The sequence below is a fragment of the Pavona decussata genome, unplaced genomic scaffold (genome assembly GCF_977016875.1).
Source record: "Pavona decussata unplaced genomic scaffold, jaPavDecu1.1 SCAFFOLD_14, whole genome shotgun sequence".
NCBI classification, from domain to species: Eukaryota; Metazoa; Cnidaria; class Anthozoa; order Scleractinia; family Agariciidae; genus Pavona; species Pavona decussata.
The window spans coordinates 1,911,171-1,930,640 of record NW_028145437.1 but is presented as its reverse complement, the minus strand read 5'-3'; the positions used below and the strand labels follow the sequence as shown (position 1 = coordinate 1,930,640).

At 38.0% G+C, this 19,470-nt stretch overlaps 1 protein-coding gene across 1 annotated transcript; it reads left to right on the top strand.

Moving 5' to 3' along the window:
• The first annotated feature begins 703 nt into the window (after positions 1-703).
• LOC146487701 (phenylalanine--tRNA ligase beta subunit-like) lies at positions 704-19,436 on the top strand. The gene is made up of 21 exons (XM_085083893.1): positions 704-857; positions 993-1,048; positions 2,189-2,253; positions 3,195-3,251; positions 3,945-4,014; positions 5,463-5,522; positions 6,309-6,473; positions 6,596-6,637; positions 7,196-7,304; positions 7,689-7,759; positions 8,408-8,469; positions 8,702-8,753; positions 9,346-9,407; positions 9,941-10,049; positions 12,544-12,642; positions 13,893-13,973; positions 14,906-14,998; positions 16,345-16,462; positions 16,833-16,897; positions 17,417-17,516; positions 18,936-19,436. Exons 1-21 carry the CDS (start codon positions 800-802, stop codon positions 19,085-19,087), a joined length of 1,746 nt encoding a protein of 581 aa, XP_084940019.1. The 5' UTR covers positions 704-799; the 3' UTR covers positions 19,088-19,436.
• The last annotated feature ends 34 nt before the right edge of the window (positions 19,437-19,470 follow it).

The window sequence follows — 19,470 nt, the reverse complement described above, 5'->3', positions numbered from 1 at the left end:
TCTGAAGTTGGGATTTTTTGGGTATAAAATATGAACCTCTGTCGGACCCCCCCCCCCCCCCCCCCCGTCATTAAAATATGTGAGTGGGGCCCCTGGGATATAGAATTTTCAATTTTAATTTGAAGAAACGTTCCTGTTGTTAATTAATACGAAATTCTACCAGTTTAGTTTTCACATTTCGCCATCAGTGAACTGATGTCAAGGACGAATGCTGGTTTAAGGCTTTCCGTTGTTGTAAAGTGCCTTATCGTGATCTATGGATTGGAAAACAATAAAGGCATTCGGTATTTGCATGGTTGGTGGACTCGCTACTTTCGGGGGGGTCGTTACATTCGGGGGCTCGCTATTTTCGGGATTTATTAATAGCCACAAAGTTTTGACGTTACTTTCAGGGGGTCGTTACTTTCGAAGGGTCGTTACTATCGGAACTTTACGATAATCTAATTCAGTGTTAGAAATACTATAAATCATCAATGTTTTGAAACTACGAATAGGGACAGGGACTGGTGACTAGTGTGCCTTCGTCTGGGCCATTCTCGTCCCCAGAGCCTCCTGTCCCTCTTAGCCGGCGGGGCCTTCGCACGAGGGAAAGGAGAGCCACTTGGTCCTCGTGCCCAGCCTCCAGCGGCTAAGAGGACCAGGCGGCTCTGGGGACGAGAATGCGTCTGGGCCCGCACTAAGACACCGAGTGGTCAGCTCATAGGACTGGGAAAAAATAGCTCGTCGCTGGCTGATGAAATTTCTTGGATTAATTTATTGTTTTTTATGAATTTGTGGCAAATCTAAGTTCCTCTACACCATGCCAACAGTAGATGTCAAGAGAGAGCTGTTATTTAAGGCCATTGGAAAGGAATATAGTAAGTAAAATTTGTTTTCAATCGGCGCACGTGGTGCAAACATCAAACAAATGAAAGTAATCATAGGAAGTAAAGGCTTGAATTTGAATAAGCTGAAACTGAAAGTAAGCTACACATCTTTCTTTTGTTATTTAGCTGACGAAGAGTTTGAAGAACTGTGCTTTGACTTTGGTCTGGAACTGGATGAAGTGGTAAGGGCCTGAATAATGAATATTTGCATTATTTCTCTGTATTTAGGAAGCTGTACCTATAATAAAGGTAGAGGTAATCAATCGATAGAAATCGATATCGGAAGTCAATTGATATCTGTCGAATTTAATCGCTGATTGCTATTGACTGATATCGGTAATCGACAACAATCAAACTCACAGCTGTTTTTCTTCATCAATTTTCATTGATTGTTATCGATTATCAGTTTTTTTTTATCAACTGACCCTGACGTAATGGAACTCAAAATAATAATGCATCAGTTAATTCCAAGAGTAGCCTGCATAGCAAGTGTTTCTGTGGCGTTTTCAGAGCTCCAGAGCCGATTTCTGAATTTCGGATGCGCGGGAAGTGGGGCGAGAGCAAAACAAAGATCATCTTTGTTTTGCTCTTGCCCCATTTCACACGCAACCAAACTTCAGAGAACGCTGAAAACCCCATGGAAATGCTTGCTACGCAGGCTATTCCAAGAGGGCTCCCCCCCCCCCCCCCCCCAGGCTGACCCCTGGGCATTAGCATTTTTTGACAATAAATTGGCAAATGTCCCACGGACAAATGACCTGGAGATTTTGATTTCTTCGCTTCTTGGGTTACCATTATTTTAATGAAAGCTTATTCATGCCAAACTAAACTTGTGAATCTACCAGCCCATTTATATCCTCCTCTCCTTAATCGAGAATTTGTTGTCTTTGCCAGTGAAGTTATCATTGAAACAAAGCGACAATACGTGGGGTAGGCTAATCCCTGACCCCCCAGGACTGGCAATGGTGAAAAATGTCCCCCTAATGTCCAATATTGTTATACACGTACAACTCTAATACCAATCATGTTATTTCACACTAACCTCTAGCATGAATAGGGTTTGAGTCAGAAAATGTATGCACAATAATGCTTGGGGCTGTGCAGAAAAATCTTGTCCTTTTTACATCACCCCCTTATGAGCACTTTTGATAAGTATCCCCCTCCTTTGCCCTGAAAAAAAGCCTACAGTAGCCTTCCCAGTCCTTGTGACCCAACAATCACCCATATGCACTGTCAATCAGAATTTTAATTGACAGCATTCAGCATGTGTGAGGTAACATGGTGATTTTTGATATAATTGTTATTTTTGTGCATACATGCAGGTCACTGAAAATGAGGGAGAAAAAGACGAAGTGATTATTTATAAAATTGAAATCCCAGCCAACAGGTAAAGTGTAAAAAATGGAGACTTTGCTTCAACCTTTCATCAAATTTGAAATGACCGATACTCAGCTGTCAAGCTGATCTAAAATAAGGCAACCAGTTCTGTAATGACGTAACATAAATGTTTATACCGACTATCATAAATAAAATGTTTCCAAAATTATTGAAACCATATTAAAAATTTATCGTATTTGAAAAAGCTCATCCTTGTTTTGGGAATTTCCTTTCCAAACATAATGTACACCTGTAAAAACATCCGGCAGTTACATGTAATATTATATTTAAAATCCATCGGCATTCTATACTCAATTGCAGTGAAAGGTTACAGAACATTTTCATAATAGGATTTAAAAATGTGGAGTGATTGTACAAAACTCGTGCTAAGAGAAAAAATATTTCGAAATAAAAAATACGCTGATGCGTTTTTGTTGGTTATATGTTAAACTAGCTGCTGTCCAAATTTCAAGGCAAACAAACAAACTCCCTTTGAGTTTTAGCTCTTTAAAGTGCCAGCCCCTTCAAGAAAACCGTGCTAAAATTTCAACAATTCGTTTTATTCCAAAATTCTTGGTTTAGTTTGATGGCCAGCTCTATAAGCTTTAATTTGATATGGGGTTTAGGTATCTACAGTTTAAACCGGACGTACTACATCGCTCGGATGCAAGGCACCTCTGAAGGTACATGTATACAGTAACCTTAATACCTCCTTTTACAAATCTTATCAAGACCCCTGGGTATAAGTTTGTAAACGTAATTTCTCAAAGTTTTGGGTGGAGGATTGAATTGTTGTTGTAGTTTTGTTGTTGTTACCATCTTTTATCAAGTAAGTGAGGTATATTACTCATTCTGTTGATGCTTCCAAAGGTTCAGTAAATAAATTAGACTGCCAATGGCAAACCAACCAAACATTTGTTAAGTAATGACCATTGTTTCATTTCTTCATAGGTATGACCTTCTCTGTTTGGAGGGCATATCAAGAGGAATTCAAGTTTTCCTTGGAAAGTGAGTAGCTTGAAATTTTGAAATTGGTTAACATGTATAATTAAAAGGTGATGAAAATTCGCCTCTCAGTAAGTGAACTATTGAGGGTACCACCCCCTGACATGGGCAATACAATTAGGAAAAAAATGAAACTGATCACATTAGAGTAAAAATTGAGCTCACAAGTCTTCACCTTATACTTCCAGAACATTTTCCATTTCCCATGATAGGAAATTTTTTGCAAGACCCCCTGTCCCACCGGGGGGAAGTGGTATGGATATTTTCTAGAACTATAAACAAAACATAAATAAAACTGTATATTAATCACACTTTAATTTATCAAAAGTGAAATCCCAAAGGCCAATTCTGCATTATGTGAAAGTTATAATTTACTATAGGGGAGCCTCTTTATCCACTTGTCATGAGCATAACTGAATTAAAGAAAAAGTTCTGCATCCCCTGAAATACTAGCTCTCTGGACTTTTCTAAGTTCATGTAAGTGGCTGTGCCCATATGCACAGACTGTAGGTCTTGGGGAAAATTACAGACTAATAATAAATATAACTAAGCGGCAAGTCATTGTCTGTAGGTGACAAAATTGCCGAGTGCCAGTACATTTCTGAGTGCTGCAACTTACACTAACTATCCTTGGAGATGAAAACACTGTATTGTACATCAAAATAACAGTTACTTAGTATGGCTCTTTTATTTTAGGATAAAAGCTCCAAGATATAAAGCTGTTACTCCTGATGGAGGGATGCAAAGATTAAAGATTTCAAAAAATGTATTGTTATTTATATATTTATTATAATTATTATGTTTATATTTATTACATTCCTTATACTTATAATTTCACTAATAAAATGAACCCCTTCGGCCCCAGTATCAGCATGTGTATTCTCCTCACTGTGTTCCATATATTTCTTATGGTGCCAGTTGGGAGAATTTCTTTAAACATCAGGCCATTTTACCTTTTAGTTTAATGGCCATTTCCGTCATTCTTGTTTCCTTTATGTTTGATCAGGTAACATTATTTTGAGAGAAGTTAGACACTGGTCGCTTTTTGGGACTTAAGGGTTAATGGGCGATTCCATTACCACGGACGGCTTTTAGGATTTCCGAAGGGGAGGGGGGTATTTACGATTGAATATCCGAAGGTACTGGTGAATTCCACAGGTGGGATTTCTGGGGTAGAAAGTGTAGAGTGAGTACTTTGAAAACGCTATTGTAGTGGACTTTTGTAGTTCGTAAATAAAATTATCCACAAACGTATGACCGCGGAAGCAGAAGACAAGCATCGATAGATCGTCCGATAGATCATGATACATTTCACGTACACTACATGAAGCATATGGGTTGAGAACACTTTTCGTGCACACTACATGACGTATAAAAGGACGCAACAAGACTCGACGGTATATTTGACAGCTGAAAGATTTTAACTGTCTGAATTTGAGCTATTCTGCTTTGTAAACGTCAAAACAGCACAAGAAAACAAAGAGGTCGAGTAAAACTGCCGTAAATTGTGTTAATTATTATAGCCAAATTCGGACTTAAAAAGAAGTTTTCACAGCCTGGCCACTAGCGGTAGGTTTTTCTTGTCTCTGAAGAGTAAAGCTTGTCACCTAGCGCCGCTAGATCACAGCCCTGAGGAGGCATAAATTCATGTTCGTTTGTTCATATAGGCGTTGCTAAGTCGAAAATGTACTTCCCAGAAAAACCGGAAATTCTGAAGGGGAGGGGGGGGGCTCACGATTATGAAATTCTGAGGGCATGGGGGGGGGGGGTACCGCGCTTTTGGAATTTCTGAAGGCAAGGGGGGGGGGGTTAAAATATGGAAGCCGTCCGTTGTTGGGTATGGATATTTTCTGGAATTGCCCAATACTTGCACATATTTGTAACATACAGTACTGTGCATGTGTAGTTTAAAATGTGTAAAAACATATAGAATGCTTTCCATTTGCCAGAACTGGCCAGCTCAGTCTGTAACACAAAATCTTGAAAAATAATCACTCCGAAAATGGTATGCGCTATTTTGAAGAAATTTGAAGGACTAGGATAAAACTTATCCTTCAAATTGGTGTATTCCGTTTACACTGAATGGGCTGGCTGGCCAGTTCTAACAAATGGAACGCCCCCTTAGACAACAGTCATGGGAGGCTTTCTTTGGTGTAATGACCGCTGTTCTGAGAGATCAAAATTAATGCACTTGTTCATTTTTTGTTTTGTAAGACTGCTCTTGTCAGACCTCACTGTGTTGCTGCTTTGCTCAGGAACATAACATTCACCCAGGTAATATTTACTCAATTCAATTGCACAGCATAATGTTAAGAACTATAAAAAAAGAAATACAATAAAGAAAGCAAGAACACATATTTTTATATAATTAGGAAGGTTTGTACAGAACAGTAACATTCCTTATTACAATGTACATGTAGAATAAACCCCCCAGAGAGTAAAACTAATTAACAAGGTATATTAAAAAAATTAACAATAATAAAACTTATCAACTTACCAAGAACATGCTTTCCCCATAGTTCTGGTTCTAATATAGATAGTGGCAATCCATTCCATAAATCTACAATTCTATTAAAAAATGAAAACCAATCGTGTTCAATAACATATTAATCTGTGTATACGTGGATATTTAACAGATGTATGAGTTACACGCTGGCAAAGATTATTGGTTTGAAACTTTACAAATCACTGAGTTTTATTTTTAGTTTCCTTTGTTTCTAATGATTTTAATGAATCTAAGACAAAGTGAAATTACCCAGCAAATTAAAGTGCAACATGCAGGTGTAATAATGTTTTGTTATGGTAATAGCTACTGCATTTATGACCTTTGAAACATTAGGAAGTTACACGTACATGTAACTACATGTACAACTTCTCTTACGTCCTGTGAGGACTCCGAGTTTTTCAGTGTTATATGCTCATGTCATGCTGAATAATGTTGTCTCGTAATTTATGTAATTGTCCACATGACTGGGATAATAATTTTGTTTTTGTTTTGTTTTATTTCCATTTTTTCTTTTTAAATAAAATGTTTTGTCGTTTTTTACATGTACTCTCCAGACAAGTTATGACAGCTTCATTGATCTTCAAGATAAACTTCATCATAACCTATGCCGGCGTCGAAGCCTTGTTGCCATAGGAACACATGATTTTGACACCCTCCAGGGACCGTTTTTGTTTGATGCTCTTCCCCCTCAGGATATAAAGTTTAAACCTCTCAGTCAAGTAAGATTTCGTTTCACTTAGTTTTCACTTCTTGATTTAGTTGAAGTACTTATGGATCAACACAACTCTACCCACTGGAGTAACCTTAAATTTCTCAACATTTTGTTACTCTTCTCCTTTAGACAAAAGAATATACCGCTGTTGAACTGATGGAGTTGTATAAGGTATGGTGATGTGCTGCCTTAATTTTCAGCTTTTTGATTTTAGTTATTCAATGCCCTCTAGTCACCCACCCCAGAAAGTGATGATGAAAATTTAAGTGACTGTGATAAATCTCGGCAGGAACAATCTCACACTTAACTTGACTTTCAGTTTGCTGTTGCTGGGTAAAACATTGCACATGCCTTAACAAAAACTGATTTAAGGGAAAGAGTATAAATTATTAATTAACAGGCCCTTATTTGGATCTGTTTTAAAGTGTGCACAGAAACAGTAACAGTTATCTTTTTAAATTTTTACTTGAAAGTATAAACACCTTAATTCCAGTAGGTGAATGCTGTTTGAAATAAATAATTCTGGGTTTAGTCATAATTTTCCCTCTCTTTTGCATAATTTTGTTAAGATTTATCTGCCCACTGCACACAAGACGAAAAAGTCACCTTCAAGCTACTAAAGAGTACCTGTTGTTAAAATCAGCTATTGTACAGTGAAACCGTTTGTCCCTGCTGCAAATATTGTCACATTCTGTCACTGATAACACACTCTGTTTCATTTTTCTCCAGGGAGAAAGCCATTTGAAACAGTACCTGCCAATCATTAGAGACAAACCTGTTTATCCTGTTATATTTGATGCTAATGGTGTTGTACTGTCAATGCCACCAATTATCAATGGTAAGTTCATGGACAGAGCAAACTCCTTTTTAGTTTGTAAATAGGAAATTGACTTTTGCCTTTTTTAATAATTTTCTATCTGTAATAATAATAATAATAATTATTATAATAATAATAATAATAATAATAATAAACTTAATTTATATGGTGCTAAAATTATAAAATATTCTAAAGCGCTTTACAGTACATAATTTTAGAAATCAACATACATGTAGCAAAGTGGACTATTGTGAAAATTATCATAACAAACTATAATTTATGCTAACTTAAAAAGGTTTGTCTTTAACTTTGATTTTAAAATGGCATTATGGCATTATACATGTATGTCTCAAGTAGTTTACAATGTAACTTCACATAGTTACACCCTTGGTTTTTCCCTTGTAGGAGAACATTCAAAGATTACTCTCAACACAAGAAATGTCTTCATAGAAAGCACAGCTACAGACCTGCACAAGGTAACCCTATAAGAGTCACATAGATAATTATGTTCTAGTTAAATTTGGAGGGGGGGGGGAGAGAGGCAACTGAGGTGTTTTAAATCAGTTTGATTTTATATTTTGCTTTGTTCAACATGTATATTATGGTGATGAGTCTGAGATGAAGGACAGTAAAACCAAAACAAACTTGCTTGAATTGAACCTGAGTTCAGGCATTAAAAAAAAAAACAAGAAAAGTTGAACTTACTGTACATACAGTGTATTTAAGTCTTGTAGTATTCTAAGGCAAAGAATTGCAGTATAACCAGCCAGAGTTTGAGAATGCAACAGCTGCTTCTCCTATTTCACTCACATGTGCAAGAACTGACTAACCTGGAAAACTACCTGAGGATTGTGGAGCAGGGATGATCATTTGCCTCCAGGCACCAATATGACCAGTAGTATAGCAATGTTTAATATTACATTTGATAGTTAAAATGTGTTTGTTACTCAAATTTTCACAGTTGAAACAAAAGACTTCTTTGTTTCAACAGTCATTAATGCCTCTGGTTGGCACATTAATATCCATAGGTGGCCGCATAAAGCCTTAACCATCACTATAAAACTTATCAAGTTAACTTAATGGACTGATTGTTTCATATTGTATTTATACTTTTTGTTCTACAGGCAAAAATTGTCCTTGATACTTTGGTGACAATGTTCAGTGTTTATTGTGATGAGCCATTTGTGTAAGTACTGTTGTGCACACTGAAAACAAAGAAGACACCTTTTATATGACAATGGCATTCTAGAAGACTTAATTGCATCCAAACAATACAAGTCCCACCATATTTATATATGTGTTACTGTTACTTCTGAGAGTCTTTTATCAACAGTCAGTAACAAACTAAAAGTCAGCCTGTTAAATTATATCACTTACATGTATCTCTATTCTCACATTCATGTTGCTTTTTTTTTCAGGGTGGAGTCTGTGGAAGTAGAACAGCCAGATGGCACAGTTGTTGTCTATCCGGTATGTTGCTGTTTAACTTTACAAAAGGAATAAAAACTCTTTGTGGACAGCACTAGTTAGACAAGTAAACCATACATGTACAAGTATTATGTTGTCTCAAGCATGGGTCTTCAGAGAACAAGTCTGGTCTTGCCTGCAGTATTCAGTAAGGAAACTAGTGATTGGCTAGGTCATTTCAGACAAGGGTCACATGTTAAGTTTGCCTTGTCTTGTAGAGTTCCAGGTGTGGAATAATTGAACTATGTCACTTACTGGTAATTTCCACACATAAATTACAGACTGAATTCTAATAATATATAGCTCCATAAAATATCCATGCTTCCCATCAGAAGGGATTTTTTTCTAAGACCCCCTGGCTCCTATGCCTCTGGAAATTTCACTTCAGCTTTGATCATCCTTTCCTTGAAATTGTTTTGGCCTTTGAGGGCCCCTCCCATGCCACCCTCCTGGGATCTTTTGTGGGGGAGGAGATGTACTTTTAAAATATACAATACATAATTTTAGTCTTGTACACATAATAATTATGTGTATGAGAGTCTAATTATTAGACTCATATTTTCAATATACTTTTCTCTTTTTTTTTTCTGAAAAGGAGCTGAAGTATCGCCATGAAGTGGTCAGTGTGGAACAGATCAACAAGAAAATTGGAATCAAGTAAGTTGCTGATGGCTCAAAATTAATCTTTTGTCTCATGATTGCGTCGTGCCCATGTTGGTGCGAATTTCAACATTTCGACCGCTATTCTGCTGGTCTTCATCAGGTGATGGTGTTGCCTGGCTGCGGATCAATATGAGTAGCCCATGGTTGATGGTGACTGGTGCATTTCAATACTTGCTTTGGTTGTCAGTGATTTGAGGATTTCAGTCCTCGTTGTTCAGACTACACACTGCTCCCCCAGGGGTCTGGTGTGGTACCAATTCACTGTCATGCTGTTTGATTATGGTCAGCCTAGCTTATGGGATTTGTAATTCTGTTATCCCTGTTGATGGTGTTAGGGTGAAATCTTATGTGAATGGCTTCTTTAACCTACAGGTGTACCAGTGTGGATGGTAGTCAATAAACAGAACCTTGTCCCAGAGCAAATAGTGGACAATGAACATCCAATTATTGTCGTCTTTTGATATTTGAAGTAAAAAGTGAGACTTTCACCATGATTGCCACATTAACAACACGTTGTTTGATAACAGGGAGTCTCCAGAGCGTGTCGCTGATTTGCTGACGCGGATGTGCCTGGAGAGTGAAGTCATTGATGAAGGAAAAAGTGTCAGAGTAGAAATTCCTCCGACAAGAGCAGATATCCTTTGATGTATAGGTTCTTATAGCAAACATAAACCAACATTTCATTATTTGTTTATCTTTGTTATCAGTATTAATCTTTATTCTCATGTCATATTATTCATGTCATAGTAATCCACTAGGTCTATCTGTCTATTACAGTACCGTGCAAATGTAAGTTGACAGTCCCTCGAAACTCGAACTTCGAGACTCGATCCTCGATCCTCGAAACTCGAAAGCTTCGAGGATCGAGGCTCGAGTCGAGTGTATCGAGTTTCGAGACAGGGAACAAAGAACTTTTCGCGTGATTAGTTTTTCACACGTCCTATCCGACGACACAGTTCGGTTCCTTTTTACAGGAACCAACTCTGCAGAGACAGCCAACTGTGTTTGCGTTTTTGTTAGAGCGATGTGCGCACGTGTATGCTAGAGCTGGAAAGAGTTCGCCCTTCAACCGTTTTCTCGGTTCCTTGCCGATTACAATCGAAAGTATTGTGTGTTTTTAATCAAGGGAATGCTGTTTTCGAAGTTTTGATTCGAAAGTTTAAAGTACTATCAAGCCTAATTTATACCTGCCAACTTTTTCTGAGTCAAAAGCGTGAGACTTTTGTCTCGTCATGACCGGGATTTCCGAAAACGTACGAGCCACTTCCGAAGATTTCCGGTAATTTTCCGAAGACTTCCGAACGTTGCCCAAAATGTCCGAAGATATTCCGACGACCTTTGATCGCTCACGATACGAATGGATTGTACACATTTCCCAGTGTAATTCACAGGTTTTTCATAGCATTTTCAGATGTTTTTATTCAATAGTGATTTGAAAGCTTTTACGATTGTTATAAAGAGCAAAGAAATAATACATAACAAATCTCAAATGAAATGGAGTTTTTTTAGAACAACTCGTCCGGATTTGTGAGTCAGGCGTGAGAAATTGTCCTTGATGCGTGAGATCGATGTCTTTAGTCCGCAGGCGTGAGACTCACGCATAATGCGTGAGAGTTGGCAGGTATACTAATTATGTGCAGCGTACTGGTTTAGCGAGACCTGTTAAAAGCGATCGCGCGTTTCTATTCTCGGCTTGTGAAACAGCGGCCGAAAAAGTCGCAATCTTTTAGTTTCGCTTCCTTCACTGTTAAAACTGGGTTTAGTGAACAAGTAATCCAGTCATCTGTCAGAGGAAGACACGGTTACAATCCGAAATTAGTTGATAGAAAATGAAGAAAACGTGACATTGCCTTTTGACATTAGCTCGATAGTATTTATGCAAATTTGTAACGCTGCGCCGAAGATGTAAACATTCACGGCGATTTTCAAAATCTGCTCTAAGGCAAGCGAACGGCCTCGTCGAAGTTTCCCCGGTTCCTTGCCGAATGATACCGTAAATTTTGTGCGTTTTTAAATAGGGAAATGCTTTTTTCGAAGTTTTCATCCGAAAGATTCAAGTACAATCAAGTAAATCTTGCGGCGTACTACTTGCGCAGCGAACATATTTCAGAAGCGATCGTGTTACATTCCGCGAAAGAGCCGCAATCTTGTAGTTTAGTTCGCTTCTTTGTATTTTAGTTTGATTAACAAGAATTGGTGTAGCATATGAAAAATTTAAGCATGTTTTAATTTCACAACAACGCGTACGGGTGTGTTTTAAAAATAATACGCGGAAGGAAGAAACGCGCCGAAACAGATTTATCAAACACTCACTGCTGCTGATTTGATTTACTTCAACTTTCGACCAAACTAAGAAAAGACTACATGCAAGCACCATACGAAAATCGCTTTTGTTCTCTCTTATTGTTTGAGGTTCGAGAAATTAATCGTTTCCTCGAAATCTGCTATCGAGATCCTCGAAAAATTCTTCGAGCGTCTCGATACTCGATACTCGAAACGCGAGCCTCGAACCTCGATACTCGATTCTCGAAAGCTTCGAGGATCGAGGATCGAGTTTCGAGTCGAGACTGTCAACTTACATTTGCACGGTACTGTAACTGTATTTTTGTAGTCATTTCAATCAGAAGATTGAACTGACTCTCTTACAACAAACTGACATTTAATTAGTGGAAGTGTCTAAATCTCAGTTTGTTCAAACAAGTGAAAGAAGCAGTTTAGGTTTAAAAAAGTGGTTATAGCTAGGTTTTGCTTTTTTTCTAATTTTAAATTTCCACATTGTCATTCACTTTTCGTTTATTTGTTTTAACATTATGTGATTGCCACCATTGCCAGGAAGCAGTACATGTGCAATACATGTAGATGGACAACCAAATGACATCATGAGATCAAAAATGGCATTGTGCTCGTAGTTTGATAGAGAAACAGATGATAATCACATCCTTATTTTGTCTGAAACTGAAGCTTCATATTTACAAAATTAAATCTGAATTCAGACTGCACAATATTTCCAACAGTTCAACATTATTTTTATTTCTAAAGTGGAAGTTCCCTGCACACCCCATTAAAACACATTGCAGTGTATAACTTTTTCTTTCATGTATCACCCAAGTTTCCTTGACGTTTTACAAACATTATCCATGAGTGCGACATTATTGAAGATGTAGCCATTTCTCATGGATTCAACAACGTTGTCAAGACCATACCACCAACCAATACTATTGCGAACCAGGTAACACCTCAAATGCCCAATGGTCAAATGTTATGAAATGTGTATACACGAATCCATGTATCAACAACTCTTTTTTACTGCCAGCACTCCTTTTTCAAAAGCATGTTTTTGTTCTTAAATAGGAGTTACATCCCACATGACAAGCACAAGAAGGTACAGACTGTAATTGGTGTGCATTAAGTGAGAAGTTACTGGCCTAAAAGAAGTTATTTGTCATAAAAATTGAGACAAATATGCATGAATTCACAGGCCCTTTTTATGCACACACAAATCTAAAGTTTTGGTGGTGGAGCCATGACGGAATACCTTCCAAACTCCATTTTCCCCTTCCTCCCACAGCTTTGCTGCTTGCTCACCCAACATCCCGCCAGCAATGCAGTCTAAATAGCTGACTTCTTATTTCTCCCTTTCTTTCATTTGCCTAATTAGCTGACATGTTCATCTTGTTGTTGGTTCTATGCAAACTCCATTGCATGAGATCCCACAGGACACCTGGAGTGTTGGCTACTTTAGGCTGGGGGTAGTGTGCCAATAACTGGGTTGTCTGAATAATGTTATATTGAAAGGAAATCCATTCTTACAGCATTACACTTTACACTGTAAAGAGTTGATTTAGTGTCCGAGGGTGGTAATTTTACTTTACTCAAAAGAAGGTGGTTATTAGAGTCAGGATGTTTAACAGGGCCAGGGTGCTTATTTCAGTTTGACCTAAGCATCTGGCCCCAGTTGTTCAAAGGCCGGATAACTTTATCCGCTGGATAAGGCACTATTCGGGGTCTAAAATATACTTCACGTTTAACGTTGTCCAAGGTTTTCGTACACTCCTAGACTAGACTGTGGTTAGAGAGTGCATATTCGCTTGTACACGACAAAATGCTGAAATCTTTGAACAGATTGAAACTGTTGGATAGTGACTTATCCACTGGATAAAGTTATCCGGCCTTTGAACAATTGGGGCCTGAAGATTTAAAAACATATAGATTCAACATGAGCAAAACCAGTGAATGCTGTGAACGTTCAGTAATAAAAGCATCTAAGAGTGAAGGGAATTACAGAAGACACTTTCCTTTCTACATCTTTATCTTCACTGTCATTCTCACGAAACATACATCTCTCCAAGGAAGGAACCCTTAATTACAATAGGTGCATTTCCGCAAAATCAGCTTTAAATAAGGGTGCTTATTGCAAAGGAGGAAGTTATTTTAACACAAAGAAGTGTACTGAATCAAATCATTGCCTTCTTTTCATAGTTCAAGCTGAACACACTCTGTGATCTGCTGAGACAAGAAATAGCACAAGCAGGATTCACTGAGGTCCTCACTTTTGCACTGGTAAGAAAAATTCCTGTTGTTTCTGATTTATAGCTAGGGATCCATAAATAAGATCTTCAGGAGATTGAAAACAAGTACGATTTTGAAATCTAACTCACGTGACATTGGTTATCATTAGCCGCATGAATCTCATTTTGTTTTCTCTACCGGTGAAATATTCAATTTGAAGTATTGAACATTGTACTCTTGCCCATACATGTACTCTTACCTCATGGTCAGTTCCATCTTGTGAGCTGGCGAGGCATCACGAGTTGTGTGCTGCATGGAACACGAATGTGAACAGACTCGCAGAGTATAGCCTGCAACAGCTCCTGGTTTTCCTGTCTGTTATTTCATGTTTTCAGGTTTTCTTGTATTGCTTACCAGTGTGAAACAATAGGTTACGAATTGGGGGCTACCATTTGGAATTTTTCAATGATTTATTTAATTAATTTGAACTTCTCCGTTGCCATGACAATTGTATCCAGTTTTGATGATCCACAATGTATAACTTCCTTAAGGATGATGTCTCCTTTTTCTGCTGCGCATACGTTCTGCGCATCTCGGGATGGTCAAAGAGACCCTTATAATTCAAAAGTATTTTTCGCGGTTTATGAATATGCGGGAAAAGAAGATATTAGCAAAAGTTATTGAAATCCAAAATGAAAATTGGGGGTAACGACGCATTTTCCAAAGATAATTAAGCTTCAATTTGAAACAAAAATGCCAAACATTGTCATGTATTTCAAAGCTTTTTAGAATTATTGCTGCTTAATTATCTCTAAAAAATGTGTGGTTACCCCCACTTTTGTTTGTCCATTTCAGTAGCCCTTGCTAAGACCTGCTTTCGCCCGTAGTAAGAAACCACGCAAAAATACTTCTTTATCAGGAGGCACTGTGTTTCCTTTATGTTTCGTTGTTGCCATTTTAAGTGTTGTTGTATTCTCTTGCAGTGTTCCCGTGATGACGTATCAGAGAAGCTTAAGAAGCCCTTGTCATCATCCAAAGCGGTTCACATCGCCAATCCGAAGACACTTGAATTCCAGGTTGAGTGTGCTTCTTATTATGCATTTGTTTTTTCAGTGCTTATAGTGATTGGTGGGAACACACGGGCTTGTTGCCAATAGGAAAGTTTTTTTTTTTTTAGCAATTTTTATTGAATGAATGAATGAATTCTCATATACCGCACATATCACCAAGGCTCATGGCGGTTTACATTTCTATGGAGTGAGATCGGACGTCAGCATGTGAAGGCGCCTCTGGCAGCCGCTATTTGATTTACATAACATACTATTTACAATAATTACAATATTTACAGTACTAACAATAATTACTACGCTTACATTATTAACAATACTAGGAAGCACAGAAAAAAATACAGAATACAAAGCACTTAAATAAAAGAATACAAGCGTCTACGTACAATGGGGTTGCAATAGATTACAATGATACGTTATTGCAAAAAAAAAAAAACAAAAACAAAAACAAGAACTACATTACAAAACTAAGCTATCTAAGTCTATAGTAAGGGTGCCCAAGAGATTTCAAAATTATGCAGCGATTTGCTCGCTGTGGCTATTTTACGTAGAACGTCTAGTTTGTTATTCAGGCGTAAAAGAAAGCGTTCAAAGCTCAGCCTGTCATTGCAGATACTCGTTGCGAAAATATGATATTTGGTGATAAGAAGAATAGGAAAAATAGCCAATAGGAAAGTTGTTTTGATTTAGAATCAGATTTTTAAAATCTCATGTAAGGTAAAGTCGGTTTTGTTGCTTTCCGTAGCGACCAACTCTACCAGCTTATTTCGGGTTTCTTTAGCATGACACAACAAGGAGCATTGCTGTGGCCCGTTTCTCTTGAAGTCTCAATAATTTACTGGGCCCAGAACCTGAGGTCTGTGTACAATGCTCTTCAACAAAGATTCGAAGATTTTTATTGATTTTGAAAGCTAGATATAAAAATAATTAGAATTCTATGAAACAAGTGGGGCAGGTTTCTTCAGAAAGTAGCAATTGAGTCTGAACAAATATTTATGGGGTCTGGTAAGTTGGCGGGACCCTTGGATTGGAGTTCAGTCTTTTGCACTGTTACCTCCTGGCCCAATCGGTTACTGGGAATGGTGCCTGTGTTTATACACTTGGATGGAGGGAGATAATGGCGGACTTTACAAAACACAACGCTAGTACAGAGACGAGGGAGTTTGATTTGTGAAACAAAAGCATCTACCTTTTTGAAAAGGATTCAACCTCACGAGAGCTTCCTAAATCCGTCCCAAGTTTCAAACAACCAAAATTTATTTCAGAGAGAACAAAATCTCCTTTTGGCTTGCATACTTCTACGTGTAAAACAGTTCGTTTTCCTGAAAAGAAATATCCATATGATCTCATTTCAGGTTGCTAGGACAACACTTATTCCCGGTCTCCTAAAAACGGTTAGCTGTAACAAGAAGATGCCGTTGCCAATGAAACTTTTTGAAATCTCGGATGTGGTACACAGTGATGATCAGAAAGGTAATTTGAGGAGTTTCGCAACAACAAGGTGTTCCAAGAAAAACAATGTAACAAAATACTTAATATGTTATCTCCTGTGTAATTGTTCCCAGATCGTTTGGTGGCGTTTTAAAGACATTGTCTGTGTAAGCTAAAACAGTTTGATCTTTTCAGATGCTTTAGCTGAAATTTTAAATTGAAGAAAGTTTTTGGGGACGGAATCTGATTCCCTGAATTTACCAGCTGTTGTTGGCTTGGCTTTACTAAAATGTTAGCTGGCATTTCATATGATTTGTGAATCCCCTCACTGAGGCTCTTCTTCGCCTTCTTGCTTTGCTTACGCCTGTCGTAGATAGTTTGTAACTGTCGGGGTTTTTTTTCTTCTTCTTAGACGTCGGGGCTCGAAATCATCGCCGTTTTTGTGCCGTAAACTACAACAAGACACCAGGGTTTGAGGTGAGGGAAAGCGACAGCTTCACTCACTCTTTTATTGTCCTGATCTTTTGGTTCACTTTTCTGTTACTTGTAAATATAATGCTGTAATTTCAAACTGGGCTGAGAATTTAAGGAACAAACAGCACCCAGGAGAGGAATTCTCAGTAGCTTTTCAACGTATTTTATTTTCGGATCAAAACACGCACTTAGAACCATATTTCACAGTGTCCAAAGCAGTGCAATCAACCCCGCCTCGCTATTACGGACCACCGCTCAAGAGTTTTTCATTTGGATGGTCACCTCAAAGATTGAGTCTGTAAAGAAAAAAAAAGCCTAGAACAACCTCTTACAATATAATAGGAAGCACTACAGGGTTTGCAGTTCTCATGTACATGTTTACTCTGTAGTTTCTTGTCCGCAGATTCAAATTGCAGTTTAATTGGGGGTCAAATTTTTTTTAAGGGTCTTCCGTTAAAATAAAGCCATGTTTTGTAGGTAATTCCTATGCTCAGTTTAAGCCATGTTGTGTTAATTTTCTAGGTCATTCATGGCTTGTTGGATCGCACCATGCAACTTCTTGAAGTACCATACACCGAAGATAAAACCTCAACACGCGGGTATTTCTTAAAGGCTCATGAAGGTATCTTAACATTGATTATAATATCTCATAATCTGTTACTTTGAATGGTGCAGTCTTTGATACACGTGATGCGGAATGAAATATTGCCAGTCAATCTGTATTTTTCCTCAATAAACCGGTTTTATCCCGGGTCGAGGGGAAAGCGAGAATTTTGTATCAAATCAGGGGGATTCTAAATTTTACCTCGAGGTCAGTGAAATGTCAAGAAATTTTATTTTTGGTTAGCCATGAAGTTTGGGAAACAATCGTTTCAAAACATGTTTTCGAAGGAATAGATGTCTAGCGTCGGTTTTGTCTCTGGCTTTATTGCCAAAGGATTTGTCTTGCTTGGATCGTCAGTGAAAAGTCTGGGAGAAATCAGGGAATTTTTTGTTTTAATTATAATGAGTGGCAACCCTGTCTCAGTATCACAGTTAAAGGGGCTGTGTCACCTATTTTGTCACCTACTTGAATGGCGAAGAAACATATATGTATCGACCGATCGAATCGTGAAAATAATGGTTCGGTTTTCCGTACTACTACACAAGAACTAGTGTTAGTTATCTTTGGCCACGGATGGCCAAGATGGATTGCAACTTTAAAACATTAGCCATTTTTTTCAAGTTCTTTCCGTGTATTTTAAGAAATTGCTAAAAAACTAGTTACAGTCTGTTTCTCCCTGAATAAATCACTTAATTTTTTTTTCTCGCTGCTCTGAGAGCAATTTAGTCGGAGCAAAAAGGTACGTAACGAAATTCGCGTTTGCTGTTTTGTTTTATTACGCTTTTAAAAGCCCGCCACTTTTTCTCTAGAGCATTGGTGTTTGCTTGTCCCAGCAGTCATCCTTTCTGCCTTCATGTTATTTGATAAGAAACTTTCTTCCACATTGTCTCCCTTTGTTTGGGAGTATTCATGGGAACCAGCGAATATGACTAGTGGAGAAAAACGTAATAATCCTTGTTGTTTCATGAGATACAAACTCCGTTAAACAACAAGTGCTGCTTTAAAACACAATAATTATCCCGCGACATTGCGCGGAATATCGCCTGATACTTAGCCACGGCCTCGTCGGCTAAAATCAGGCGATATTTCGCAAGATTGAGCAGGATGACTGTTTTAATATTCAACACATTACGTATATCGCAGGATATCTCTTGACTACGGAGGACGAATGTTGAGTGAACCATAACCACATTTGGTTAGTGTTACAATGTGCGTAGTTTGACCAAAAAAAAACTTTCACCACAGCAAAGTAAGATGCAACTTTGAAGTCTAGTAAAAAAGCGATCAAATATTAGCGGTAATGCCAAAGAAACTACCGGCCATGTTGATTGACAGTTAAAGGGCAGAACGTCTTGTTTAAGGTCGAGCGGTGTGGAAACCTGTGTCCTAAGTGCGACTGCCTGCCCTGTGGCTTACAGATTGTCTTTTCGTTTTCAGATGAAACTTTCTTCCCTGGCCGTTGTGCGCAGGTCATCGCCAATGGAAACCCGATAGGAATCATGGGTGTTTTACATCCGGATGTCGTCAACAACTTTGATTTAAATCTGCCATGTGCAATTCTTGAATTGGACGTGGAGGAATTTCTTTGAATGAGAACATTTTGCTTCCACAATCATTAGCATAGTGTGGCTCAGTTACAGCCTCAACAGCAACACCAATGTATGCAGGTCTCAGTACAATATTAGGAATTTTGAACTAAATATATGCCATGAACAGACTTAAACAATACACTTGGCATACAAAGTATGCTGAAAAACTTCAATGTTCTGTACACGAGTATTTTCGTTAAAAGGTAGAAAATATGATACATGCAAATTCAATGACTGCTCTTTTGAAAACTTTTATTAATTCTCCAAGTGGGAAATGTAAAGACTCTAGCAATTCTTAAGCAGAATGAAATGAGAATGCAGTAAAAAATAAAGTTTTCACTCACGCCAACAGATTGCAAAAAAATGTTTGTTGTAGTGGCTCA

Coding starts and splice junctions, on each gene's coding strand:
- LOC146487701 (XM_085083893.1), top strand. CDS start 800: ATGCCAACAGTAGATGTCAAGAGAGAGCTGTTATTTAAGGCCATTGGA. Junction 7,760..8,407: donor CAGCTACAGACCTGCACAAG/GTAACCCTATAA, acceptor TTTGTTCTACAG/GCAAAAATTGTCCTTGATAC. Junction 14,999..16,344: donor CGAAGACACTTGAATTCCAG/GTTGAGTGTGCT, acceptor ATCTCATTTCAG/GTTGCTAGGACAACACTTAT.